The sequence below is a fragment of the Stylophora pistillata genome, chromosome 5 (genome assembly GCF_964205215.1).
Source record: "Stylophora pistillata chromosome 5, jaStyPist1.2, whole genome shotgun sequence".
NCBI classification, from domain to species: Eukaryota; Metazoa; Cnidaria; class Anthozoa; order Scleractinia; family Pocilloporidae; genus Stylophora; species Stylophora pistillata.
The window spans coordinates 5,183,603-5,211,338 of record NC_142523.1 but is presented as its reverse complement, the minus strand read 5'-3'; the positions used below and the strand labels follow the sequence as shown (position 1 = coordinate 5,211,338).

Here is a 27,736-nt window from a genome sequence, read left to right as displayed (position 1 = left end):
CACGAAATAGTTTGCCGTATTTTCCAGCTCCCATCTAATACAGTCCGCAATGTTGATGCCAACTTTACTCTATAGTTGCTATTTAATAAACCTGCCCAATTTTTATGCTCTTTTTCTACTATTATTTGTAATTTCTCTTCAAATTTTTTGTCCAACATCTATATCTTTATTGAAATCTAGAGTCTGCTCCAAGAATTGATTGTAAAATTTACATTTTGCACTCATGCATTTTAATTTTGTGTGTAAATACACCGGCGTCGTGAAAAGATAAGGATTCCAATTTCTGAATTGGAGGAGGAAGGTCGATAAAACTCTCGCTGATAGCTTTGAAAATAACCGCAACTATGTTCGGAAATTATCTTTACATATTTCGAAAGAAAGAATAAAAATAATTTGCCATGGGCACTGAGAAACGACTTAAATAAAAGGTTGTCTCTACTCCAATCCGATTGAAATTCTTTTATCAAGACATTCATCAGGATCAAGATTGACGAATAAAACATCCTGGCAACTGCTCCATAAATTTCGTCATTCTATCATAATAGTTCTTTACGGAGAAAACAATTTTATGTGCGACTTTGTCCTAGTTGTAAAACAGCTTATCGAATATTTAATTGAAATTGACTCTTAAGTCCACATGTCATGAGATATTAATGTAGAAGGGCTTCGAAATCGTGATTTCATTGGTTTACAGTACGTCTGAATGGCCGGAATATACGGCTTTTTTAAGGCCCGACTGAAAGGGAGATAATTGGAAAGGATACACCTGTCTATGCGATTTTCACCAGGCTTTATTTGCATTGTGTGTTTTTTTTATGCAAACTGTTTACTCTCCGAAAGCCCCGCTGTATAAACTTAAAAGAATGGATTTGTCCTCTTCTGAAATCGCAGTTTACTTAGTCTGGCTTAAGTTTTCCAAAAACCTCAAGAATACTCAACGATTTTGCAACAGATTGGAACACGTCGCTATCCAATACTGAACTTCTAAATATGGGACTTATTCCTGGACTGAACAAAATTTAGGTGACCTTCCAAATTAGATTTTACATCTTTCTATTCCTTCTAGCGTGTTGGGTCTCAACAGGCATTTTCACCTTTGGTTAAACAGAGCTATGATGAGCCAAACGTCAAGTGTACAGAACGACTCTCGGTTTGACAACGTTTCTACCGGTTTGGCGCTAAAAAACTTCTCAAAATCAGGTAAGAAAAAAAAGTTAATTCTATAAATGTAATACATTGCTTATGCTAAAATGTTTGAACCAGACAGACCTTTGACATGCATCGCTAAATGATATATTCAAGTTTAAGGATTTAGTTTGAAATGTAAAAAAAAAAAAAAAAAGAAAAACTAAATAGTTAAAAAAGAGGCAAAAGAACGAAGAAAAAAATATTCAATTTGGGCTTATCACGATAAATTTTTTGAGTTCGCCTTTTTTGTATTTTTTGCTATTCTCTATGGTAATATTCTTTTCTTTTTGTTTTGGTTAATTTTTGCGTCTTCGATGTTTTTCTTTGCAAGAAATCGATTATTTAACTACATCATATCATTTAACGGCAATTTTCCATGTCGCTTTTAAGCAACCCAAAATAAACAGCTCTGTGTTTTCACAAGAATATGATCACCTTTTAATTTTACATATTAAGAAATGTATGGAAGAAAATTTTTAGGATGGATTGAATTCAATGAAATATTTATCATGTAATAAGCTATATCAGAGTGATCCAAACCCGCCACAGAGCTCAGTTAATATTATAGCGAGTTTGTTTTGATATCCATCAAATGGGTTTTTCATGCGAATTGAAAACAAAGTCGCTACAAAGCGATACCATTAAACTCTTCGAATTTTCCTTCGTAGAAATCTAACTGCATGATTGAATTTCTTTATTCATTACAAAGATACTCTTGGCCAATTGCAATGCCATTATGAAAATTGCGAGGCAGAAATAGAGTTATCGTCTTCTTGCACCACAGTAACAAAACATCAAACAAAAAAGCTTAAGGAGTATACTTAACCGCTCTCTATTACATTGACTGGGCCTCTACAATGCGCATCGACGAAATACGCCCTGGATTGCCCAATTTCAATTCTATAGCTTGTCATTACTCGTTTAACGACAACCTTCCGCCTTTCAAACCTCATGAGTATCCGTATTCAGTGTGTCACCTCTTTTAAGTTAAGGATATTTTGCCGCCTAATTCCAAGCATCACTAAGAAATTTCAGGCTTCAAAGAAAAATTAAGAAAACTTGGAGATGACGATGTATTTGTCATGGAATGAGTTGCATTTTCCAAGCGACTTAATTAGGTACCCCTGATTTTATTAATGGACTATTTTGGGGGTGAACATGTGAAGGGAATTAAGAATATATATTTCTTCTTAAATGGAACCTAAAAATTCACGATTTTTTCTGTTAAACATTGCAATTTGTTGTCTCAGCTATGCACACAGATTCATAGACACCTCGGATTGGTTTACACGTAAGACTTGCAATCCTCTGCGCTGTAAGCTGCAGCTTTCAGTCATGTGTGGTTAAATTGCAAATATTGAAAAAACAGCTCAATTAAGAAATCAAAAGAGAAAAGAATTCAGTTTCCTTTATAAATGGCATGAAATCTTCCTACGTATTTGTTTGAGGAGCAGACTGAGGTTTGGACGCGATTTCCGAACCTGCTGTTATACGTAGATTAAATTTGTTGTTGGTTTTACTCTTTGTCTTACATATTTTTCTCCCGATTCTCGTGCTTTCTTCTTCAAAAAAACTAACACCCCTCGATTCCTATTTACCTGAAAACAGTGGACGAACCACTGCTTGGATGTTTGTAGTTCCGATTAATCATCATTATTTATTTACTATTTTGTCTGCCTGCAGATGACGAGTTCGATGACATGAGCGAAGGTCGTTTCCAACCTGCTGTAGGCGTTCCAGCGATTGCTTTGGCGACATTCATAGTCATCACTAACAGTTTAGTTTTGATCTTGGTGGCAAGGAAAATATACTTGAGATCCATCACCAATCTACTGCTATGTAGCCTGGCCTTATCCGATCTCCTCACAGGCCTGGTTTCTGTACCACTATTTATGACGTGTAACATCATCCGTGGATTAGCAGTTTGCCTCACAGAAGAGCAATTGTCTCGGTTCATTTCAGCCTCGATTGTGACTCATCTAATGTCTGTTGTAATTGACAGGTAACGGAAATGTGGTAACAATAACATCCCGCGTGGTTTTATCACGTTAAAGGGCCCGAAAAAAATGAGTTCTATTGCTCCAATTATTAAGAAACTAACCATGTCAAAAAAAGAATAAATAAATAATAATAAAGGTAACAATAATAATAATAATAAAAATAATAATAATGATGATGGATGAATTAGATAAACTGGTAATAATCCATAACCCTTATGAAAACGACTTTCTGTTTCAGATATCTGGCAATTGTACACCCTTTGCGATACACTTCACTGGTAACACTCTACAGATGTACAATGGTTATCATCTGTATTTGGACAATATCGGCTCTCACTTCATTGGTACAACTAACATGGCTCGACCCGTTCAACCACGATCCACATGATGATCTTTCGGAATCCTTCAAGAGAGCAGAACTCATCTATGATATACTCTTTCTCATTCTGTTTTTTCTGATTCCTTTGTTGTTCATGTGTTTTACCTATGCGAGAATAATCTTTGAGATAATTCGTCAAAGTAGCAACATCCAGCGAGAAAGTATGCCTGGCTTACAAAACACCAGGAGGAGAGCTAGGAATCGTCATGAGTGGAGAGCCATTGCAATCTTTGCCGCCATGATTTTCGTTTACATAATCTGTTGTCTGCCTTATTTTATACTTCGTCGATTCGATTTGTCAGAGTTGCCAGTGACTTTTATACTGGCTGTCGTTTGGTTGAGGTATCTTGTGTCACTGTTAAACCCCTGTATGTACATATTTGGCAAAAAAGATTTCCGCAGAGCTCTGATAGAACATGTGCGACCGACTAAGCTGCAGCAAAATTCATCGACTACGAAATCAACCGCATTAAAGACTACTGTTGACGCCAACGATTTCTATAGTAAGAGAGGTGGAGGTTACTCGGAAATAGGCAAAAGAGAGACAACTACTGCGATCTGAAAGATGTCTATTAAACACTGAATATGAATCGTGATGCTCACTACTAGTTTCCATATATAAATGCGTGCCGTGCCTAGATTTAATACGACTACACATGGAAAGCATTCCGTCTGATACATTGGTCCAGAGTTGTGGAGTCTAAAACCCAAAAATGTAAGAGACCTTGCTGCATTATCTGTATCTAACAGCGTATTAGAAAGCTTGATTTAAATTCCTTACTGCAGGGCCGATGCTCATCGTTCTGAATATATTTTATGTCGTACATAATAGACACTTTAGTGTTTTATTAAGTCTATGCACATGTAAATAATATTATCTACTACGTACTCGTTTTATCAATTGTAAATAGTGTTATCAATTTTAATTCTTTATTTTAATTTATTCATAGTGTCCCCATTTAGTGGTTTCTTACTGTTATTTCAGTTTGACCCTTAAGTAGAGGTATTCGTTCATTCATTCATTTATTCGTGTAAATAAGTTAAGAAATTAACGTGTCTCACAAAGGTAATACCCTCCAGCTGATTTGCTTGTCTTTTCTCGTCAATTCAATACACTATCCAGGCTGGATAGTATTATTTTGCGATATAAGTAGAAGCTAGATCAAAACTTCATTGATAGTGAGAATAGGTATTCCGGTCAGTTGCCGAGAAAAGAAATATTTGTATTGAATCCGGCTCCAAGGAGTAAGCTCCATCAGAACTAGTTCTTTAAAACTTGCATTGTTTTAGGATTATTGACCTCACAAACACTTGATGAGGTGGCGAATGGCCCGTTGAAAAATTTTGGTTCCTGCAAACAACATCTCTGATCAAAAAAACTCTTGTCGGTGTGAAAGTCTAGAATTCCTCTGTTCAAATATTTCTGAGTCTGGGATTTGTTTTTGTGAGTTATCTTTATGAGCCCCGGTAACCTGTGCGATTGTTTTCAAACTTAAAAATATTGCAACGTGGAAGATACGTCTAAAGCATGATTTCTACAGAGGAGAATACTCTTCACGGCCTTTGTCTTTTTCAGTATTTATTCAATAACATATTTCAAGAAGTTTCAGGTTTGGCTGGCCTGCTCTCTAGACTTTATACATCAGGTTGAACGAGGCGATTGCCGAGTGCAACTGGCTTTTTAAATGTTTAGCAAACCTTATAAGTGTTGATGTATTAGCGATTATTAAAAACTAGATATACCATAATCTACAAATATGGTTAGCGTACGTGTCAGCTTAAAATTAAAAGAGAGTTAAAAATTTAATAAAATTTAATAATGTCCTTTAACGTTTTTAATAAAACAATTATTCCACTCGCGCTTGTTGGATATGAGATGATTATAGCTATCTATCGTTTCATATCCAACGCGCGCTCGTGGAATAATTGTTAGTTACATCCACATTGCGTGCATGACCGACTATGACTCTGTGCAAGCTTTTAATTTATTCCATGCGCTCTATGTATGTGTTAGCGATCGTGTTCCATTAAAATTATTGTTTATGTTAAATTTCCCGCCAACTGATTTTCTTCTCCCGAAACAAATCAACATTAAGTGCATCCATAACTCGATGGTTGCACGTTGCACACTAGACTTGTAAACATCTTTATTTTCGGTTAGAAATATTTTTTGGAATTCATTCTGCTTACATGAAAGCAAAAGCAAAATCAACGCGCGAAAAGTTTTATTCAAAAACTGACAAAGCGACGCGGCAACACTTTTCTCGAATCGCGGAGAGTGAAAAAGCGTTCACGTTCACTAAACTTTTCTTATCAGGAAAGGCCCATGGTGTTTGCATAGTAAACAAAATGATACATGATTGCTTGCAGATATGAAATATTTCTTCCCTTGTTCAACTCGATATCGAATTACACGCTCGAAGAGAAATTCCACATCTACGCATGCCCATATATCATTCTCTATCAATTTGGCTTGGGCATGGGTCATGTTTTCCAGTGGGGCTCCTACGTTCGCGTACAAGTGTCCTAGAATACTTATCGGTGGTCAATTGTTAATTGTATTCTGCAAACTAACTAGAATTCGTGAAGATGTTAGTCTTGTTGGTAAAAACGGCCCAGCAATATGATTCCGTCAGCTATGATTCACAGTTTTGAAGCCTTGGGAAACGTGATAAAACTTTTGATTCTATCTAAATTGAAAAATATATATAAATGACATGGAATTAACATCTTCCACTAAGTCGACTCCCTGATTGGATCTATATATGTTGCCTCTTCTGCAGATTTACAGATTAAATGTTTCCTTTTCGTATTGTTATACTGGAGCCCCCACACGATCGAGTGGAATTATGTCTTCATTCTGGTACCGTTTATCTCTCCTCACTGACCACTTTAAAGCGAATCGGAGATTCTTCTTTCCAAAGATGTATAAACATGGGTTTAGAAAGGACGACAAAAATCGCAGCCACAAGATGACGTATATGATAAAATCATTAATGTAAGTTAGGTCATTCAGTCGCAAGATGAAGTATGGCAGCCAGCAAACGGTATACACCAGTAACATCATTGAAAAAGTCATAATAACTCTCCTTTCGGCGTATTTCAGCTTTCGAGAATCCTGGCTATCAGACACAGTTTGCTTTCGGAGGGAGGCGATCTGTCGCGAGACTTCAAGGAAGATCCTGGCATAGACGAAGACCATAAAGACTAACGGCACGATGATGAAGGCAAGGACGCATGTGACATCATAAATGTTTTCCTTTCGCATGATATCAGGGGTAGGGTCCTGATTTACGTCGTGATCAAATGGGTTCATCCAACTCAGCTGGACCATAGCCACGGTAGCTGATAACACCCAGATACTCAGCGTGACAGAAACGCATCTTGAGTGGGTAAATATCGCCTTGTACCTCAAGGGATGAATAATGGCGAGATACCTAACAGTTATAGAATCAAATGCAATAGTTAAGGTGGCTCTTCAACTCTTAATTTTAAGTCACTGCCACTGTTCAAGAATTAAATCAACTATTATTTATCGTCACTGGTAAAACAGTTTTAATAAGAGTATGAAAGGCAGCTCTGGTTCCCCTTCAAATAATTCTTTTGTAACGCTTGTAGTTAAATTTGATGCGGTCAATTTTCATGTCTTTTTTGCGTTTAAAACAACACAAACTGAGTGATAATTTTGAGTTAAAACCCCCTTACAAGGAAAAACTTTTCTTTTGAATGCGCCATCTTGGAAAAATCAGTCTCCATCCTTATCCTCTCTTGCTTAATTTTCTCTTTGCAGTTGCAAAGAGGGTTTATGTTTACCTGTCTGCAGTAACAGCCACAATGTGAGAAACGGTGGAAATCGACGTGAATCGCAACATTTGATCCTCAGCGATACAGATGCCCGGCTTGCGCAATAAGTTGCACATCAGGAATAATGGTATACTTATCACCCCGGATAGGAGGTCTGATAAAGCCAGGCTACACAACAACAGGTTTGTTAAACTTCTTAATCGCTGTTTCCTTGCTACCAAAACTATGACGAGGCCATTGGCCAAAAGAATCAATATTCCCAAAGTTATAGGAGGTATGTCAATTGGAATCAAGTGGTTAAAGGAGGGCGAGTCATCGGCTAAAACGCTGTTTGATGGTTTGGAGGTAGTGTTGAGGCTTGACATTGTTGTGCAGTCTCCAGGCAATGTTTCCTGAAGAATATAAAGGAAAAATCTTAATTAGTCGTGTTATCAGACACCCCGTGGTGTCTTTTCATCCACTGCCTATTTCTAAGCGCAAAATATTACCGTGCCCTTGAGTTGTTCGTGAAGAGTCACAAATACTAACTGGAGTGTATACCATAGGATATCCCGCGAGCTAAAGGTTTTCTCATGGCATAATAGTTAGTTATTTGGTGAGTGTGTGCGGCAAGGAAAAACAAGTGGCATTTCAATCTATGGTTATACCACTGAAAAGTGTTGCACAACTAGTTAACACCATGCCACTATATATCATGCACACATAATGCGACATAGCACATACTTTATTCAAAATCGTTTTCGGGCCGTAGACATCATGTACAGCGATGAGATATCATTCGCCTTCATTAGGCGTTCTTCGACGTCATTAGGGACCTTAAGCAGTCAGGACGGCAACGTGAAGGAAGACTTCGATTAAAAAAATGAATTGCTATTTTAAATTAGAGTTTAAAAAATGGCTGCATGAGTTTACCATCTCGTACGATACCACATCTCAACGTCAGCATAAAGTATAAAAGTACCGTTAAGTTCCAAAAAAAAATTAAAATAATTTGCCGTCGCGGTTTTGGCTCGCAAACGACGCAAATTTTGGCGATTTCACGCTGTTGTTTTGCATGGGACAGCTAAGAAACGTACAAAGTTTCAAACGTACTTGCTGAGCTATTGTTCTGCCAATGAGATCTTTTGTTTTTACACGTCCTCGTCGCCGTCGCCGTCGGCGTTGTGGTTTGCTTAACGTCCCTATTAGGTGTCATTCGACGTAAAGAGACAGCATTCCCTCTAACTAGGCTTCGCCAAGAGATGAACCGAAGCCGAACTGGAGGGAGGCATTATTCAACGACCTTGGCAATAACTCAGCTTAATACACCACCCACTCTCACCAAACATAGTTTACTGTTATTAAGCATCATTTTCGGTCATTAATTATCATAAATGGTAATGAGGAATTAATCACTGTCATTAAAGCTCTTTAAAAACATTTTTTCACCACAACTTATGATAGAATGCAAGGAACGTACGTCAATTCAAATTTAATGACTGTAGTCCAACTGGTGAAAGGAACGAGAACGTTATGGCACCGCTTGTTAAATTTCGGCGAGGATAGGATCACGTACATCGCAGATGGCGGAAGATTACAAGTAACACCGTTGAATATACAATTGCAACGGCTCTCTAAATGCTGTGTTTTCGATGGCACGGCATAAAACAAATCGTACACAAGTGTTCGAGAAAGGAGTCTTTTTCAATAAATGATTGATCAGTATATGATAGCGATTGTTTGAGAACACAATAAATTATGATATGAAATAAGACAGAGGGATGAGGACTTTTATGTAAGTTTAATATTAAGGCATCGTAGAAATTGAGGAACTCGTTCAGAGAAAATAATAGAATTTGCCGGCGTTCGTTGCGAGTCGAGGAACCTGGCTGCAAACTATGTGTGTTTTTTTGGTGTGTTTTCTTTGGTGAGTTTTCTTTTTGTGTTTTTTTTTGTTTTGTTTGTTTTTCTTTTAAGCGTGTCTATTATACATCTAAAAAGGCAGAAATTTCCAACTTGTAAAACATGAGTCAACTGTTTCCAGATTTCTGCCTGGAAGGAACTCGACAAATACTGACTATCCAGCCCAGATAGAATCAAAATCAGCCTGCATACAGATATATTAGTGTTTTAATCGTTTATAGACTTCCCAAACGGGAATTTTACCATAATTAGAAGCAATGCCGCAATCTGATTAGCCAATTTGCTGTTGTCGATAAGAGTACAAACAAAGCTGCTCGAGTCATCGTGTCACACTCTGAAAGAATCGTTTTATTTGACTTTGATATCGTGGCTGCGCCTCGAGAGTCCAGAACAGATTTTGACCAGTGTGATGACGAATATCGTTGTCGATAAGAGTACAGACCACGCTAAACCACCATCGCCGATTAGTCAAATCGACACCAGTACGCTATTTTAAAGCGATCGTCTGATATCAAATACCTAATGGACATCTGATTCGTCAACAGGCAGGCTGGAGGCACCGGATTGAATGCTTGCGAAGGTAAACAGGAAGTATACTTTAAAGTTTTAAAAATTAATCCGACCATTGACGTATGTGGCAAACAGAAAAAGCAGGTGTCAGGCTAGTTCAAGGTAGCAGAGAGGAAACACTCACGCTAACGTTCGGAAAGACATTTTTTTTCAAATTTAGTTGGTCACTTTCAGTCATAATTGTTTCGGGTTTTCTTAGTGGAGTATGCACAGAAAACGTCTAAAAGAGGTTTAAAGAAACATAATACAGAGTAATGGCTGTTATATTTTGACAATGAGATAGTTTGTATTGTCCTCCTACCCTTTACAGTTATTTTTACCATCCAAATGCAAGGGAACTCTACACTAGGTACTTTTTTTTCTTTTGTTAGAATAGATTCTTAGTGAGTTGATTAACTAATTTGATTCGGAATTAGAAGACAAAGACTTCCCCTACCCCACCCTCCCACTCACTAAGTGCCGATCACGCACAGTTTTGCGGTCAACGTTCTTTCAATCAAGCAATTGATTTTTGGATGTCCAACAAATGTCAATGGTCACTTAGTCGTGTTCGGAATAAAATTCAACCGATAAAAGCATCTAGATTCACTTTCAAATGCCAATTGGTGGTCATTCTTATCTTGCGATTAAAACTACGTCTATGGAGCCTGATAATGCTGTCGTGAGAAAAGCCTTTGAGTAGGTTCTACCCTAATTAATTCTTAATCATGGTCAGATAGCAACTACTGCATTTAATATTCTTTCGTTCTATTGATCTAACGCTTTAAGAATTAAGAAAAATTTAAATGAAACTTGGGAATAATTTTTTGTCTGTACTTCCCCTTTCAAGATTAACTTATTACGAAGCTGTGTAATCAATCCAAGTGTCTTTTCCTTCCTTTTTACATAACTGTTAAGCTCCTGACTTCTTAATTTTTTTTTCGTTCCGTTAAACATTTTCCTTGTGGCCCATATTAAATGTACTGGATCTCATTATAAATTTTATCCCTCGAGAAAAATGCAATCGAAAGCAATTTCAATAATCTGTAGTGTTACCTAAGAGTTTGCCCGAATTATTTAGCCTGAGATCAACTAAATGTGGGACGGCGCAGTTTTCATCGACATTGTTCAGTGAGCATATGTGTTGTGCTAAAAATTGTGACCGATACATAACAGCGGCAGAGAATTAATATCGGAATCTTTCTAACTATAATATGGTAGACTTGAATAATATTCAATGCGAAGCGAAGTTAGCATTAAGAGCTGGCGTTTATGTAGTTAACTTACTGAATCCAGTTCCTACCTCTAGGCTACGGCGATGAAAGAGTGCGCAAAGGAAAGTGTCACGTTAAAATGAAAGAATGGACGGGGAAATTCGACCAACTGCCGTATTGACTTGTATTCCACAAAAAACGCGAAGACCATCCAGGTTGGCTAATGTGTTTATGTTCACAATTACTCGTCAGCTTTGCATGTAGAATGTTCATGAATTGCAAATTAACTCAAGAATTGTCCTCGTAAAAAGCTATACGATTTCTTTTATAAACATACCGTCTGCGATTCCCCTATTACAGTAATTAGAATGCTCACAAGATGCGGCCAATACGTTTCGTAATCGTAAGTCCGGGCACATTAAACTGAAAATAAAGAAAAGAAAAATCGATCTAGAGGAACAGCGCGGCTGGTTGACACAACAATTTTTGTTTACCCTCTAGTAACCAGCAAGAAAGGAAACGTATTAGCCAGTATTGATTAATTGCTCGACGGAGCAGCCAATAACGTTTCATATTTTATAGTCGAAACACCTCAGATCATACCTAGGAACGTGTTAACATCAATTTTCCTAGCGCTAAACCAGAAATTTATTAATTTTCATGCAAAGTAAATTAAATTGTCTTTGTTTCATGCTCATGATTTGAAGTCACTTTGGATGATGTTTTCTTTATTTGATTAGCCATTCAAAATGCGAAATTTTTACCGCTTCCGATTCGAAACACTTTTTGTCGTTTCAAAATCGGGCTTTGCAGCTGCCACTTCAAAAACCACTTTTACATTAGCGGGTATTGTTTATATCTTCAGTAAGTAGAATTCTTTAGCGTTACGGGTTTTCTTATCGAAACCTGCTAAAAGGTTTCACATTCTTGTTATTCATTTTTTACATCATTAATTTCGAAATGTCTCCTAATTCAAGTCCATATGTAAATAGAACTTATGAGTGTGAAAAGCTGATAAAAGAAAAGTGAAAACAAAAAAGTAGCTTCGTATCGAAGACAAAAACGGAAGCGTCGCCTATGCGTCAGAATAATTTTTTCCTTACCAAAACGGTCGCTCAGCGAATGTAGGAAAGAGATGTTACTAACTTTCCCCGACCTCAATCTTTTTCTTCGCCAAAATAAAGCTTATGGTTTGGACGTGTGTTTTAAATTCATCCTTGTGAAAGAGCCAATAAATAGGAAAATCTTGTTCTTTGTAACGCATATGTAGACAATTTTTTCATGTAAACGGAGATCCACTCTGATCGTATAGTGTGCTTTAATTTGCTTCCAGGAAAAAGTGGTGGGTAAAGCATTGTTTTTCTACCTTTTTTCCTTTATTTTTCGACTAACCCTCTCCTGGATTTAAAAAACTCTCACCGAATTAAAACTTAATAATTTGTACCGCGAAAGATTAATTAAACTAATGTGTTTTTTTATTTAATCGATGTCTATGCCGGTTACAGTGAACTTCAATTAGTGATTATATATCCAGTCACTGCTATTGGAGGGAAGTTCTATACTAACAGTCTCGAATTTAAGCGATGTTCACAAATCAGACTTGGTGCTATTGAAATGTACCGTCCATTTCCTTTCAACCTGTAATTAAAATTGTGTTATATGCAGCGATTAGCTAAATGAATAATTTTCACCATAGACTGATAAAAGTAGAATATTGACACGTAGCTATATTGTTAGCGAGGCATAAACGTCATATAGTTATAGTAGTAATAATAATAATAGTAATAATAATAAATAATAATAATAAATAATAATTATTATCATTATTATTGTTACAATGATGAAATGATGATTGTAATTATAACTGAACAAAAACAGTGATAAAAGTAATAATACTGAGGATGACTAAAACGTAACGTAATTAACGCGTTATAGCTTGCAAACAGTTCTAATCTGAAGAAATCAAGAAATCTGATTGTACTTTTTCACTCAAGCAGGAAAAAAACAAACTAGAATTTTTTTTGTAAGCAGAATTTCAACCCAGAGTTCGTTCTATTTTCATTGACACATATATACTCTTCAGACTCTTATGTATAGTTTTCCTGATTTTTTTTATTCGGTGTGAAATGCATTGCATGTGAAATATTGTGGCAAGCAGGTATAGGCCAAATGCTGAATATATGACTTAACATGAATATAAGATTGAATTTACAAAATAATATTATTTTTAACGGTGTAAGAATCAGTATTTGTTAGACTATTACGTCTGAGAAACTTACTTTAAAGCGAAAAATAAAAAAGGAGACAATTCAGTGAAAGGCCGCCAGCTTATCAGGCCAATGACAGATTGAAAATGAATATTCTTTAATCAACGAGAACCGCCTCTTTTCCGTGATCTCTGAGACCCCAATCAGATGAGCATCGCCAACGTCCTGGTGGTCATTCGAAATATTGCGTAATAATTACCTATTTCAACGTCTTCCTGTGTTGTTCTGATGCTATTAATGCTATCAATAGCAAGAAGTTTTGGTTTCATTTGATTCCCCACAGAGGCATGACGATTGGATGTCGCTCAACGTGAACAAACATACTGAATTGTAAAAAGTTCCTGAGCAACATTAGAGCTTCCTGCTTATGACCAATACTTTCCTGATTATCTTCATCTCTTTATTTTAGTGCATTTCTATTGAATATGGATATTTGCTGTACTCAGTCGGTGATAACTCCAAGCCTTCCTGTCTCATATGTCTTTAACGCTTTCAATAGCAGAATTCATTTTTTTCAATAGGCTCTCTCTTAAGATAAGTACCCGAATCGTATTACTGTCCTTGAGCCAAATTTTCGGTATTGTCACAAGCTCCATTACAGCGTTAAAGCTTCCTGTTAAAACCCGGTACTCCCTTTACCATCTCTACCAATTAATGTGAATTGCTACAAAGTAGGATTTTTCTCGCTCAATAATTAATTTTGTCGCATTAAATCGCGCCAACAGTTTACCTCTTTCTGTTCTGCCATCCAGTGACTCTGATACTATCGGTACCAGACTCTATCTAATTTTGAAATTTTATCACTTGAATTGAGTGGTTATGAGTTCTGGTCTATCATAATATCTGTTATCGATAAGGGCAAGTTCTGCCTTTATTTCGTCTCTCAAAGTTTGTTTTGGTAGCAGAATTCCCTTTTCCTAAATCACAGTCCCTTTTTCTAAATCAATCGTGCGCAAGTTTATTTTCTGCCTTCTCATGTCCCTTTGGCTGAATAAAAAGGCTGTTGAGCGGAAGAAGCTGGATTTATCTGCATTAGTATCCAGGAGCTACATTGCCATCTTAAACCGGAGCGAATTAATTGTGCACAAATGTATTATTTGTCTTCTAAGATTCCCAGCTATTCCATATTTATCTTCTAATTCGAAACGAGGCGAAATAACCCTTGTGGGAGATGGTTTTGGTCATTTTTATTCGCCATGCCATGGGTTCGTTTGTAAAAGCATGGCATCAGAAATTTCATTTATCACATTACCAAAATAAATCTTCAGGGGGGAGGGGTAGCGTGGCGCTGTTGAGACAAAATGAGGTGGATTTACAAGAGAGCAAGAGAGAAAAATGAAATTTTCCTCGGGGCCAGCACAGAACGGGAAATTATTTTACTGTAGAGAACTGTTAGGCTTTCTGTTTGCAATTCCTAAAACTTAAAAATTTGCATTTATTTTGTCTCTCCTAGCAAACTGATATCCCTGTAGACGACGTTACAACAGATTCAGGTTTGAGTACTTGTCTTCGTGATCTTCCAGTGCGAATAAAAAAGTGTTCTGAAACGTGGGAATACTCCTTAAATGAACGAGAAATTTGGCAAGTTGGATTGATGAGCTTTTAAAGTTACAGCGGCACCAAAGTACGTAAGAACTGAAAACTATTTGAGCTATGAAAAAATGTACCGAAAAGATTAAATATACGCAGTTAAAAAATCCTACGGTCATTTACTTACAATACTTCCGCAAACAGGTGTTATCATAGTCGGGCGGTGTTCCTTGAAGTTTACTGCCGATCTATCACGAAATTGCTTTCTTTTTCAGTCTCCTGTGGCTTAGGAGTAAAGCAACACTTGCATAGAGAGTATTTTGACCAAGCTTTCACGGAGGAGCTCCAGAGTTACGCGTTATTTCAAGGACTCCTTGTTGTTCCTCGAATTTTACACGGTAACCTGGAACTGTAACGTCACTGACAAAACTTATCTTCGTCTCAACTATTCCTTTTAAGATATATGGTTTCACTTACGGTCTGGTTGCACTGATAACGCGCACTTTAATTTTTTACATATTTTGATTGGCATGTAATCAGTCATACACGTGATACCTAAATAATTTATTGCCTTTATTATCTCTAAAACTATATAGAAATCAATGGCATTAAAAAAAATTATACAGGAAATCTTGCAGCCATTAATGGTATAATTAATGATGTTTTTCGGCATATTTACGCGTGACCGCGAAAAATTAATCAAGTAACATTGTAGACAGCCTTAAGTTTTAAATATCAAGTTTATTTGTGCGATTTTGTTTCAGTTTTAGTGTGGTTAGGTTCAATCAAGAAAAGAATGAAAAAGGTTATCCATTCATGTTGCGTGTGATGAATTGAACACTTCGAACAGCGGGCGGGATTTCTGGTGACTTCCATTAGTCAACCTACGCGGCATACATAGCAAACTTGGTTTTCATTTAGGCTGTAACAAAATATAATATATATAAACCCAACTCTAAATCTAAACCTACAACAGTCGCAGACCACTTCCGGATCCTTTCCTCTCCCAACCACTCTGCTCACGACATGGAGCTTATCGCCATCGAAAAAGTGTTTTCCAAGAGAGAGTCGATCCGCAAGGCCAGGGAAGCTTTTTTAATTTCAAGAGGCAATACTATTTATCCCGATGGCCTTAACGCGCGAAGAAATGTATTAGTGTTTTTCCTTCCACTACTTTTACTCCTAGTTATTTTATTTATTCAATTTAACCTTCTTTACTTCTATTTTTATCTCAGTGTCAATCAAACTAGTTTTACGTATTTCCGCTTTTACATCATACAGCTATCTAAGTACCACCTTAATTCTATGTCAATTCCCACTGCACCTGAAGAAGGCTGGTTTTGCCAACCGAAATATAGTGCTCCGTCTTAAAGCTTAACTACGTTGTATTGGTCTTGCTTCTATATTTATATTCGTTATTTTGGGCCGATTAGATCACTGCTGATCCAACGTACAAGAGTAGGATTATCGTCTACGGTTGCTTGCTGAACATTTCGTAGATTTAGCCAAGCCTAAAAGCAGAGCTCCCAAGTTCGTAATATTAATGATAACATAAAAGATGTGCATTTGCCAAGACTCGCCTGAGACACCCCTCCCTTCGTTTTGATAGTCTTCCCTACCCTACTCGTGCAATCTGAAGGTACGTACGTACGTACGTACGTACGTACGCTCGGCACGAAAAGAGGTTGACCATACTCCATGGGTATGGGGCTCTCCCTCAAGCTGGCTTCGCGCGCGTGGGATTCACGCTGGCTTCGCGCGCTGGCTTCGCGCGCTGGCTTCGCGCGCTGGCTTCGCGCGCTGGCTTCGCGCGCTGGCTTCGCGCGCTAGCTTCGCGCGCTGGCTTCGCGCGCTGGCTTCGCGCGCTGGCTTCACGCGCTGGCTCCGCGCGCTATGAAATTAAGAGATCTAGAGTCTCTGTAAGAGCGATCCGGTCAATTTTGTTTGAGACACAGATTTCGTTCATTTGTGTACCTATACTAAAACCACAATCCGTTTGATCGGATTTCTTTATTTTTCAGAGTTTTCCGGAAGTTAAATTTCACTCGAGCGAAGAACTGTCGTGACACTTTTCAAGACTGTAATTTGAGACAACTTTGGAGGACAATTTACAAAAAACTACGGAACTCAGCAAAAAAAAAAAAAAAAAAAAAAAAAATACCACAGCCACGTATATTAACTCTATCTTATCCATCGAGGTGACTTTCGTGTACATCACATTTTCAATCAAGGAAACAGGAAGACTTGAATGACACCTTATCGGTTCACTTAAGTCACACACGCGAAAACCGAACAAATTCAAGGTACATTTTTTAAAAAGTGAGACGTTCTTAACTAATCCAACTAACATAGCTAAAAAGTAGATTCCATAGAAAAGGTAACTAAAGAAAAAATTTGCGGCCCAACCTTTGCGAAAACTTTATAACTCCGCGAACTTACCTGATATTCGGCAATCTCCAAGTTTGGCCGCCATTTTGAGGGACTTGTCAACATGAAGCGTAGCAGATATAAATCGAGAGGGTAGGTCTAAAACCGTCAGAAATACATACGAAAGCAATTAAAATGAACTTTTCTTAAGCTTTCAATTCAAGCAGTAAAATTTGCAACTGTTTGTTGAAGTTACCACTCCTACATTCTCGTGCGACCATTTTTTCCAACAATTCAAACACTACAACTAGTATTCGAATTCCCCTTGCCGATGACATCATAAGAAATAACTTGCGTCACCCAAGCTTCGACTCGAATGTGAAGTACGAATCAAATAACACAACTGCTTCATCTTCGAGCCAATATCATGCTGGGTTTTTTATTTTCTGATCGACAAGAACGGCGATCCCGAAGCGATCGCCATGTTTACCTCATAAACGGACCGCTGACCAGCCGCTAAGTGAAAACAGTACGGCTCAGTGGCGAGGGGGAGGGTGTTGGGTGGGTGGGGGCAGATTATCAGAAGATTTTTGGGAACATTCGAATATAATCATTAAAGTGCACCTACACTCAAAAAATTTTTTTCGCTTAACGAAGTAAGCTTATTTTTTTGAGTATTTCTGCGCAAAAATTTTTTTATCTGCTCAAATCTTCAATTTTCTATGCCCAGTCAAAATACGGAAAATCGGCCGCCATCTTGCCCCACGACCGAGTTTAAAGAAGAATGGCTCTAGCGGGTAATGTGACGTCAAATCGAGAACACGAAAGTCTGCATCTCACACATTTTCACTTGTTTGGGAAGATTGTCGTCGATATCGTCCGAAATATGCCGATTAGGTGTGTTGTATGAAGATTGTATGGAGCGCGATACCCTCTTGCAAATTTCGCACGTTGCTACATCCTTCTACAACACACTTAGTCGGCATATTTTCGGACAATTATCGACTACAACCTTCCCAAACAAGTGAAAATGTGTGAAAAGCAGACTTTCGTGTTCTCGATTTGACGTCACATTACCCACTAGAGCCATTCCTCTTTAAACTCGGTCGTGGGGCAAGATGGCGGCCGATTTTCCGTATTTTGACTGGGCATAGAAAATTGAAGATTTGAGCAAATAAAAAAAATTTTGCGCAGAAATACTCAAAAAAATAAGCTTACTTCGTTAAGCGAAAAAAATTTTTTGGGTGTAGGTGCACTTTAAAGTATCATAATATGCATTACGATTCTCAGTCTTTGTGCAAAAGCATGCTTTGTTTTGAAGATCTAGATAACTTTTGTTTTGCTTGGTATTTTGTCCCAAAAAGAATCGGCATCAGTTCATAGATTTATAAACAAATATTTACCATGTAAGTAAATGTGTTTAGATAAATCGAGATAACCTGAATCTCTTGTATCCCATCAGTAATAAAGTTTCTTGTTTTTGCTCAACTCCGACAGCGTGGAGCGGCAAAAAGACGCGACACACGAGTCACGCGTCTCGCGGCTTCTCCATGCTCACAGGATACGGGTGACCTCACTATATTTAAGAAAAATAAGAAACTGCTCGCATTCTGTTTTCCGTTTAACCATTTTATAGGAATGACGCGAGTCTCTTCAATTAGTGTACCCACTAACAGCGCTGCAAATAATTCAGTCCATTTTCCTCATTATTTCGCGGACCCTCCAGCGCTGCACGTGCAGACCTCTGTTCCTCAATGCACCTAGCATGCGACTCTGGCCAATATTGGGAGTAAGCGATTTCACTGATTGAACGACACCTGTAAGGTTGCTCTCTGAAATCTCAGTAAAACCGTCCGTTTCGAGTCCAAAGGCTCTCTTCGTCTTCTAAGAGTTCTCTCAGAAATTCCCAGTAATTTAGCAATGCCAGCCCAGAGAAAGTGTTTACTTCGCAAGAATTCCAGTTGATCCTTCATAATTTCTAAACGAGGACGACCTTTTTTGCCACTGCTGCTCACTGGGCATTGGTATTCAAAAGAACAGGCACTCTCTGTATTTAAACCTTTGAGTCACGTACAAAGATGTGTTCGTATATCGTATATAAAATACTCGTCAGGCCAACAACTGAATTATTTGCAGCGCTGTTAGTAGGTACACTCTGATGAAGAACGCCAATGTTCAGATCTCGGTCATTTGATCAACAGCGTTTTCTAAGTCGTCCGGGTTTGTATTCTGGGTCTCCCATTGTTGACTGAAGCTAGCAATTTGACCAAGAACCTGCTTGCGTATTTTCTAAGAATCTCTCTATCTCTATGTCGCCTCTTCCTCGACGGTATAAAGGCATATCGTAGCTTTTCTAGATAGTCTTCAATCCAAAGCTTTAAAATTAACGCGAAAAAGGGGGAAATGTCAATTACATCGGCGCCCGCGACTGTTGACATTTCGAGATTGGATTTCATATTAATATGCATAGGCAAAAGCGGGAAAGTTTAGTTTCCCGCGGTCGAGTGCAGTTATGGATCCCTTCAAACTTCAAAGGGTTGAATTGCTGCATTCTCCTTCTACAGGTGAGCCAAGGAAATGGTTTATCTTAAATTTCAAGAAATGTGGCATAGGGGTCAGTAAGTTTTTCTGAAATAGCCTGTCAGTGGCACATTTTCTAAGCGAGTTTTGTACGGTCCAGCTATCGGATTCAGTTTGAAAAATGGGGAGGCTTGGATGCCGATATGCCCAGAACAACAAAGTGGCCATCGCCTCTCTCTTTGGAGTTGTTTCTGCCATCTTCCGGCAGAAATTCAAAGGAGGAGAAGTGATGAAATATCTTTGTTTGGTCGATAAAATAAATTCGCTTAAAATCAAAACGGAGACTAGCAAGACTCGACCAAGCGATGACTTTCGCGAAGAGCCGAAAGCTGCTCGTGATACCTCCGCAGCTATTCGAATTGAAAACGATCGACTAAAGGCCGACCTCAATCAAACGTGGAGTCAGCTAGATTCCCTATCAGAAGAAATAAAAAGACTCAGCTAAGTAAGACCAGCATCAGAGTTAAAATTAAGGAGAAGGAGGAGAAGGTCGCCGGGGATGTATGGACATCGATCAGATGTAATCGCAGGTCAGGTCCACAGTCCTAAGGTGGGGCGAATGCTCAGCGACATCGCTGAGAAAATTAGAATCAACAGCAGCAGCCTACTGCAAGCGTTGGAAGCAAGGCTGGGGGACAGTAACCCTCAGTTTTTGCATTCTCTCAGACTGGACCCTGCTGTTTTTCAAACTGCAGTCGAGGATCTTGGACCAAGCTTGGCAAACGTTACTTAGCATTTCCAAGCTAGGACGAACCGGCGTAAGTCATAAAGTTTATATTTGTTAGTTTCAAGTGGACACTATGAGACGGCTTAGAACACTGAGCCGCTGACCTCATTGACTGTTTTTCCTTTTCTCTTTGTTGTTGAGTTTGAGGAGAAAAGCAGATGGCACGTTTGTATTTTGTTTTCCCTTAGTTTATTTACTTTCTCCGTTATCTCCAGGGTACGGAAAACTTTGAATCGTTCTTTTGTTCGTTGGATAAATTGTTAGTTAATTATTTGATAGTTTGAATGAAACAACGATACAATTCAACGCATGTCAACACAGGCGTCCCAAGTTCACGTCTCGAGCAAAAGCGAAGGATTATTTCTTAGAAGCGTCACGCGTTGTGTGACGCGGTGTTACGGTAAGTTACGCGAGCAACCGTTGAGAATTTGAATGTGTTATAAGGAATAGTATGGGAAATAATATATTGTCCAGTTAAAACACTAAATATTCCGAAATATGAACATTTTACGCATTCAAATTCTCAACGGTTGCTCGCGTAACTTAACACCGCGTCACACAACGCGCGACGCTTTCAAGAAATAATCCTTCGCTTTTGCTCGAGACGTGAACTTGGGACGCCTGTGATGTCAAGAGTTTGGTTGCCCTTGATAACGGAGTAGAGACATTGGGTCTCTACAATATTTTTATTAAGATTGGAAAAAGTGTATTTGCTGTCTTGTGTTTTGTTGTGAATGTTGGTTTTGTGGTGTGTCAGAACTCATTTCTACTTGGCAGGAAAATTGCCGTTAAATTTCATAAAAAAATCCAACTACATCTAGAGAAATTTCCGGTTTGTTTCCTTGATAGGGTCTTGACAGTATAATGATTTATTCCATTTCTATTTTTCTACGATAAAAGATATAAATTGCCAGAGGGATGCCATTGAGAAAACTGGAATAGTGGATGATGGAAGATGCTTTAAAGTTAAATTTGCAGGTTATTTATGACTGCCAATCTTGACTTTTTATATATTTTTAATCTTATTATTTTTTTTCATTTTTGCAATGACGGTTTTTATGTTACATGTCTAGCCATGTTATAGTATTATTGAATTCATTTTATGCTTGGCAGTGTTAGAAAATATCTTGGAAAGTGTTGTTCAATAGAAAGTCTACCATTTAAGATCTGTGGCTTAGCTAATTAAATTTCAACTTGATATTATCTTCTTGTCTTTTTTCATGACAGTTACTTTTGATTACAAAGCACTGATAATGCTACTCAAGCAAAAAGGTGGCGTTGCTGACTAATCAGATCAATGAACTTTGCAAGCGAGGATTGGACACAGTGTGCTGTGTATTCTGCAAAGTTATACCTGCAATTGCTAAATGACATGCATCATAGCAGAATTCTACAATAACACACAACATATTCAGATTTTTGGTATTTTTGATACAATTTATTTGTAATCAATTAGTGAGAGCTTTCTTGGCTTTCTTGATTTTATGGAAAGGCAGAAATCTCTCCATAAAAATGAACATATTTTATCTGTGGGGAACAGTGATTATATATCTACAAATAGTAGTGAACATTACATGACTTTAGCTCACTTTTAAGTTATACATGCACTTTATTCGTAGGAATGTGCCTGTCCTGATGTTCCTCGCGAGGAAGCCTGTGCTGAATGTTTCCCAAAGAGCAAGGCAAATATTGGGGGGTAGGTACAACACTGCATTTCTGTATTAACATGCATAAAAAAGTCCAGCTTGCAGTATGGTACTTCACTTTCTATTGGAACACATTTAAATCTTACTTTGGGATACTTAGTTTGACAGACAGCTACCATCAGAAATATGGTAGGTTTGGATTATAAAGGTGGAAACTAAATTCACTGCTTTTTTTCTGTCTGTTTCAGATGGAAGGGTTTAAGAGATGATTTGCTGTTTCTCCTTGAAGAGGAGCTATGTGATGTTAATTTATGTTCTCTGCATGCAATGTATAACATTTGAGTTTGAGTGTGCACCCACTGTAGTATGGCACAGTCAACATTGTTTTATTTTAAAGAAATCTGTTTTCTTGAAGTTTAATACTGTAATAATATTCTTTTCTTTCGTGTTGCCTGATCACTTCTGAGATATATATTTATTTGTCATATTTCTTAGATTAATAGAGCATTCAGCATAATGCCTGAGTGCTTCTGGGATATATAGCAAACTTATAGTTTTTCGTTCATAGTTAATATAGGGACGTGTTGTCTGTCCTTTCTGGTTCACCCAGGCTGAAGTCCTAGCATTCAGAGTAATGCCTGAGTGCTTCTGGGATATATGACATACTTAGTTTTTCATTCATGGTTAATATAGGAAAGTGTTGTCTATCCTTACTGGTTTCCAGGCTGAAGTGCTGGCATTAAGCATAATGCCTGAGTACTTCTGGGATATATAGCATACTTACCTTTTTTTCATGGTTAATATAGGGAAGTGTTGTCTATCCTTTCTGGTTCACCCAGGCTGAAGTCCTGGCATTCAGAGTAATGCCTGAGTGCCTGTGAGATATATAAGATACTTAGCTTTTCATTCAGGGTCAGTGTAGGGAAGTGTTGTCTATCCTTTCTGGTTCACCCAAGCTGAAGTCGTGGCATTCTATGTAATGCCTGAGTGCTTCTGGGATATAGAACATACTTAGTTTTCATTCATGGTTAATATAGGGTAGTGTTGTCTATCCTTTCTGGTTCACCCAAGCTGAAGTCCTGGCATTCAATATAATGCCTGAATGCTTCTGGGATATAGAACATACTTAGTTTTTCATTCATGGTTAATATAGGGAAGTGTTGTGTATCCTTTCTGGTTCACCCAGGCTGAAGTACTGGCATTCAGTGTAATGCCTGAGTGCTTCTGGGGTATAGAACATACTTAGTTTTTTATTCATGGTTAATATAGGGAAATGTTGTGTATCCTTTCTGGTTCACCCAGGCTGAAGTCTTGGCATTCAATGTAATGCCTGAGTGCTTCTGGGATATAGAACATACTTATTTTTCATTCATGGTTAATATAGGGTAGTGTTGTCTATCCTTTCTGGTTCACCCAGGCTGAAGTCCTGGCGTTCAGAGTAATGCCTGAGTGCTTCTGAGATATATAAGATACTTAGCTTTTCATTCATGGTCAGTCTAGGGAAGTGCTGTCTGTCCTTTCTGGTTCACCCAAGCCCCAAGCTGAAGCCGTGGCATTCAATGTAATGCCTGAGTGCTTCTGGAATATAGAACATACTTAGTTTTCATTCATGGTTAATATAGGGTAGTGTTTTCTATCCTTTCTGGTTCACCCAAGCTGAAGTCCTGGCATTCAATATAATGCCTGAATGCTTCTGGGATATAGAACATACTTAGTTTTTCATTCATGGTTAATATAGGGAAGTGTTGTCTATCCTAAATTCTGGTTCACCCAGGCTGAAGTACTGGCATTCAGTGTAATGCCTGAGTGCTTCTGAGATATAGAATATACTAAGTTTTTACATTCATGGTTAATATAGGGAAGTGTTGTCTATCCTTTCTGGTTCACCCAGGCTGAAGTCTTGGCATTCAATGTAATGCCTGAGTGCTTCTGGGATATAAAACATACTTAGTTTTTCATTCATGGTTAATAAAGGGAAGTGTTGTCTATCCTATCTGGTTCACCTAGGCTGAAGTCCTTGCATTCAGTGTAATGCCTGAGTGCTTCTGTGATATAAAACATACTTAGTTTTCATTTATGTTTAATATAGGGAAGTGTTGTGTATCCTTTCTGGTTCACCCAGGCTGAAGTCCTGGCATTCAGTGTAAGACCCGAGCGCTTCTGGGTCATATAACATACTTAGTTTTTCCTTCCTGTTTAATATAGGGAAGTGTTGTCTATCCTTTCTGATTTACCCAGGCTGAATTCCTGGCATTCAGTGTAATACCTGAGCACTTCTGGTATATCTAACATACTTAGCTTTCGTATGATGCACGATCCTCGCAGTAGAGGAATATATGAACTTCATATATACATTGTATACTTAGCTTTCCATTCATGATCAATCTAGAGAAGTGTTGTGTATCCTTACTGGTTCACCTAGGCTGAAGTCCCGGCATTCAGTGTAATGCCTGGGCGCTTCTGGGATATATGACATGCTTAGTTTTTCATTCGTGGTTAATATAGGGAAGTGTTGTCTATCCTTTCTGGTTCACCTAGACTGAAGTCCTGGCATTCAGTGTAATGCCTGAGCGCTTCTGGGATATATGACATGCTTAGCTTTTCATTCATGGTTAACACAGGGAAGTGTTGTCCATCCTTTCTGGTTCACCCAGGCTGAAGTCCTGGCATTCAGTGTAATGCCTGAGCGCTTTTGGGATATATAACAAACTTAGCTTTTCATTCATGGTCAATACAGGGAAGTGTTTTCAGGCTGAGGTCCTGATATTCTGAGTAATACCTTAATGCTTCTGGGATACATATCATAGTTACTTTCATTGACATTTACAGGTTAATCCAGGGAAGTGTTGTCAAGTGTTGTCATCCTTTCTGGTTCACTCAGGCTGAAGTCTTGGCATTCAGAGTAATGCTTGAGCGTTTTTGTGATATATAACGTGAAGACATTTTTGTGACTCAAACTTTTCTGCTCTTTGAGCTCTTCACCTATCAACAGCAGAGCGATAGGAATAAATGGTCATTTGAGACAAAAATTTGAAAAACAGTCTCATTTACTACTAGAAGTCGCAAGACAAACTGCGACGGGAAGAGAACATCAAAACAGAAAATGCTTCAAAAAAAAATCAATAAATAAAGCAAGGAAAAACAGCAGCTAGTACATTTGTTTGCGAAGCTAGATCGTGAAATTTCCGATGCGATGTTTTTATAGGACGTAAACACACGACGACGACTGATTTCTTGACAAACTGGGCAATATGAGATAATGTAAACTATGAAACAACACGTAATAACGCGCACAGCCTCAAGTAATCGATAAACCGCATTTCCTTGAATAGGCGCCCACCCCCTCGGCCATCCAAACTTGTAGCTCTGAATAAGCGCGACAGAGGAATCCTTGCTTTTTCAGCTTTCTTTCTTAACATTTTAAACTTTGACTACCTTAGATGAATAGGTTAGGAGAGATTCTTACTTGAAGAGTTATATTACGCCGGTATTACCTTGCCTTTTTGTATGGCTGGCTTCGCAAGCGGTGCAAGATGCAGCGAATTCTGTGAGCTGATTGGCTCTTAGCCCTTCCTTTTTTTTTTCGTTTTCGGCGGTGGCCAGCATCGCAGCCATTTAGTCGTTGTGTAATCTGCAGGCAAGCTCTCTCTTGGCTCTCAACACTTGGCTCAGGTTTGAGCCCTCATGCTTGGCCAATAACGCATTACTAAATCTACTACCGCGCCCCATGTTAATTTCCAAAACGACCCTTGTGCACAACGCTTGACTTATTTACAGTTGGTTTTTGGGAAAAGTTAATGTCCCACCCCTCTCAAGAAAGCTTTAAAGAAAATAAAAATTCAAGGACTTCAAGGATTCATTGAATTCCTTGGCGGACTTCCTCTGAAATTCACAGACTCGCAAGACAGTACCGGAACCCTGTTAAAATTCAAGGGAGTTTAAACTTGTTCGTACCGTGTCATCGACGAAAGTTGGTCTTTGTCTCTTTAAACTAATTTCTCCTTCCTCCTCTTTCGCATTTTTCAGCTACACATTGTACACCTAATAATTTTTCACTTCGTAAACTTTGCCAGCTTGTTCAACATCTCCTATCTTACAACAACAAACATATGAAACATATGTATGAACTGCGGTTATGAAACGTATATGTGCACGATCCTTCGCAGTAAAGCAGTATTTGAGCAATAGTGAAAATCAGACCTGAAAAAAATTTCAGGCCTGTACGGGATTCGAACCACTTCGTAAACCACATATGCGGTTATGAAACGTATATACGTTTCATAACCGCAGTTTATACATATGTTTCATATGTTTGTTGTTGTTTGATTTATCATCTACGGGTTTATGTCGAATTAATTTGATGGCCTGCTCCCAGTTGGCTTGTTAGCTCAATTGGTAGAGCGCTGCACTAGTATCGCAGAGGTCGGTGGTTCGAATCCCGTACAGGCCTGAAATTTTTTTCAGGTCTGATTTTCACTATTGCTCAAATAGTGCTTTACTGCGAAGGATCGTGCACATATACATCTCCTATCTTGATTTGTAAACAATGATCACTACCCCCGGTCTCTGTTTATTCACGATTTTAATCATCGTTGCCGAGGAGGTAGCGCAAAAAGATTTTGAACACAGTGCATTAATCACATCGTTTCTATAATGTCTGAAATCTCTCGCAAATATATCGAGGATTCCGGAACCAATATAGATAATCTGAAGGCCAGTGACAAAGAATCCTATGAGTACTCAATGAATATAGTTTAAAACACTGGAACAGTGTGTAAACTATAAATGCGACATAAAATATCATTGAGACAGCCGCCATGTATTGTGGACTCTGCGTTAAACATGAAAAGAAAATCACCGTAGGTTGTAATACGCCGAGTTCATTCCCAATAACTGGTATCATGATGCTCAAATATTATAGCACCGAGCGTCAGCCGTCAAAGATTCCAAACACAACGGAAGAAAATCGTCGGTTCAAGAATTTATTTTGTCTCCGATCCGAAAACAAAAATCGGGTAAAATTGATTAGAAAACTGGACACTCAGGCCGCCAGTTGAGTGCCTTAGTAAACTATAAGCGTCGCAGCCCGTGTTAGTATTAATGAAGTCAACTAAATACGCAAGCATCGACTAAGAAATTTTTCTTCAACATGACTGTATCATTAGCTGCAACACGCTCTGGGCTAGCGCTTTGTCTCATCAGTATTTTTAAGCGCCAATCACGTACACTTCTTTCGGATACCGCTTCTTTAATTACCTTTTCACGCCATAGGATGATGACGTGATTGCGTAAAAGTTGATGCCTTTATCAGATTAGAAGCGAAATACGTTCAAAGATTTTACCCAAACAAGCTACTAAGGTATCTAGCAGAGAATGGGGACTAAAAAGTACCGATTCTCTGCTGGATACCTTGGTATCTTTTGGTTGCTAAGTTGAGTTTCGCTTAAGTGGTCACTACTGTGCGTACGTTATTTTATCCGTTACAAGGGGCGACTTTGTTTGACTTTACTGCACACCAGGTTTTTAAGCTCAGTTATTTAGTTAATTTTGGATCGGTCTGAGATTCGTGCCCAGATTTTTCTG

General features: G+C 38.2%; 2 protein-coding genes and 2 long non-coding RNA genes across 7 annotated transcripts; 3 read left to right on the top strand and 1 right to left on the bottom strand.

Moving 5' to 3' along the window:
* The first annotated feature begins 492 nt into the window (after window positions 1-492).
* Window positions 493-5,617, top strand: LOC111331564 (histamine H2 receptor-like). The gene is made up of 3 exons (XM_022936696.2): window positions 493-1,200; window positions 2,872-3,190; window positions 3,427-5,617. The coding sequence occupies exons 1-3, from the start codon at window positions 1,113-1,115 to the stop codon at window positions 4,127-4,129; spliced, it is 1,110 nt and encodes a 369-aa protein (XP_022792431.2). The 5' UTR covers window positions 493-1,112; the 3' UTR covers window positions 4,130-5,617.
* An 80-nt stretch (window positions 5,618-5,697) lies between these two features.
* On the bottom strand, window positions 5,698-17,581 carry LOC111331562 (beta-1 adrenergic receptor-like). 3 transcript variants are annotated; one of them, XM_088761352.1, is made up of 3 exons: window positions 17,273-17,581; window positions 7,381-7,763; window positions 5,698-7,004 (listed from the first exon to the last, which is right to left on the bottom strand). In XM_088761352.1, exons 1-3 carry the CDS (start codon window positions 17,324-17,326, stop codon window positions 6,383-6,385), a joined length of 1,059 nt encoding a protein of 352 aa, XP_088617478.1. In that variant the 5' UTR covers window positions 17,327-17,581; the 3' UTR covers window positions 5,698-6,382. The 3 variants fall into 3 exon arrangements, with proteins under 3 accessions (XP_088617478.1, XP_088617479.1, XP_088617480.1); XM_088761353.1 differs by lacking the exon at window positions 17,273-17,581 and adding an exon at window positions 15,021-15,241; XM_088761354.1 differs by lacking the exon at window positions 17,273-17,581 and adding an exon at window positions 11,126-11,668.
* On the top strand, window positions 11,118-16,211 carry LOC148729968 (uncharacterized). Its single transcript, XR_016001795.1, has 3 exons — window positions 11,118-11,251; window positions 14,757-14,927; window positions 15,109-16,211. It is a non-coding gene; the product is annotated as an uncharacterized LOC148729968 (long non-coding RNA).
* A 3,061-nt stretch (window positions 17,582-20,642) lies between the features above and the next one.
* On the top strand, window positions 20,643-23,218 carry LOC111337265 (uncharacterized). Of its 2 annotated transcripts, XR_016002071.1 has the most exons (4): window positions 20,643-20,723; window positions 21,408-21,485; window positions 22,127-22,203; window positions 22,402-23,218. It is a non-coding gene; the product is annotated as an uncharacterized LOC111337265 (long non-coding RNA). The 2 variants fall into 2 exon arrangements; XR_002695477.2 differs by lacking the exon at window positions 20,643-20,723 and having other exon boundaries at window positions 21,030-21,485.
* Window positions 23,219-27,736: the final 4,518 nt, after the last annotated feature.

Coding starts and splice junctions, on each gene's coding strand:
- LOC111331564 (XM_022936696.2), top strand. CDS start 1,113: ATGATGAGCCAAACGTCAAGTGTACAGAACGACTCTCGGTTTGACAAC. Junction 1,201..2,871: donor AAAAAACTTCTCAAAATCAG/GTAAGAAAAAAA, acceptor GTCTGCCTGCAG/ATGACGAGTTCGATGACATG. Junction 3,191..3,426: donor ATGTCTGTTGTAATTGACAG/GTAACGGAAATG, acceptor TTTCTGTTTCAG/ATATCTGGCAATTGTACACC.
- LOC111331562 (XM_088761352.1), bottom strand. CDS start 17,326: ATGTTGACAAGTCCCTCAAAATGGCGGCCAAACTTGGAGATTGCCGAA. Junction 7,764..17,272: donor TGGAGATTGCCGAATATCAG/GTAAGTTCGCGG, acceptor TATATTCTTCAG/GAAACATTGCCTGGAGACTG. Junction 7,005..7,380: donor GTGGCTGTTACTGCAGACAG/GTAAACATAAAC, acceptor TATAACTGTTAG/GTATCTCGCCATTATTCATC.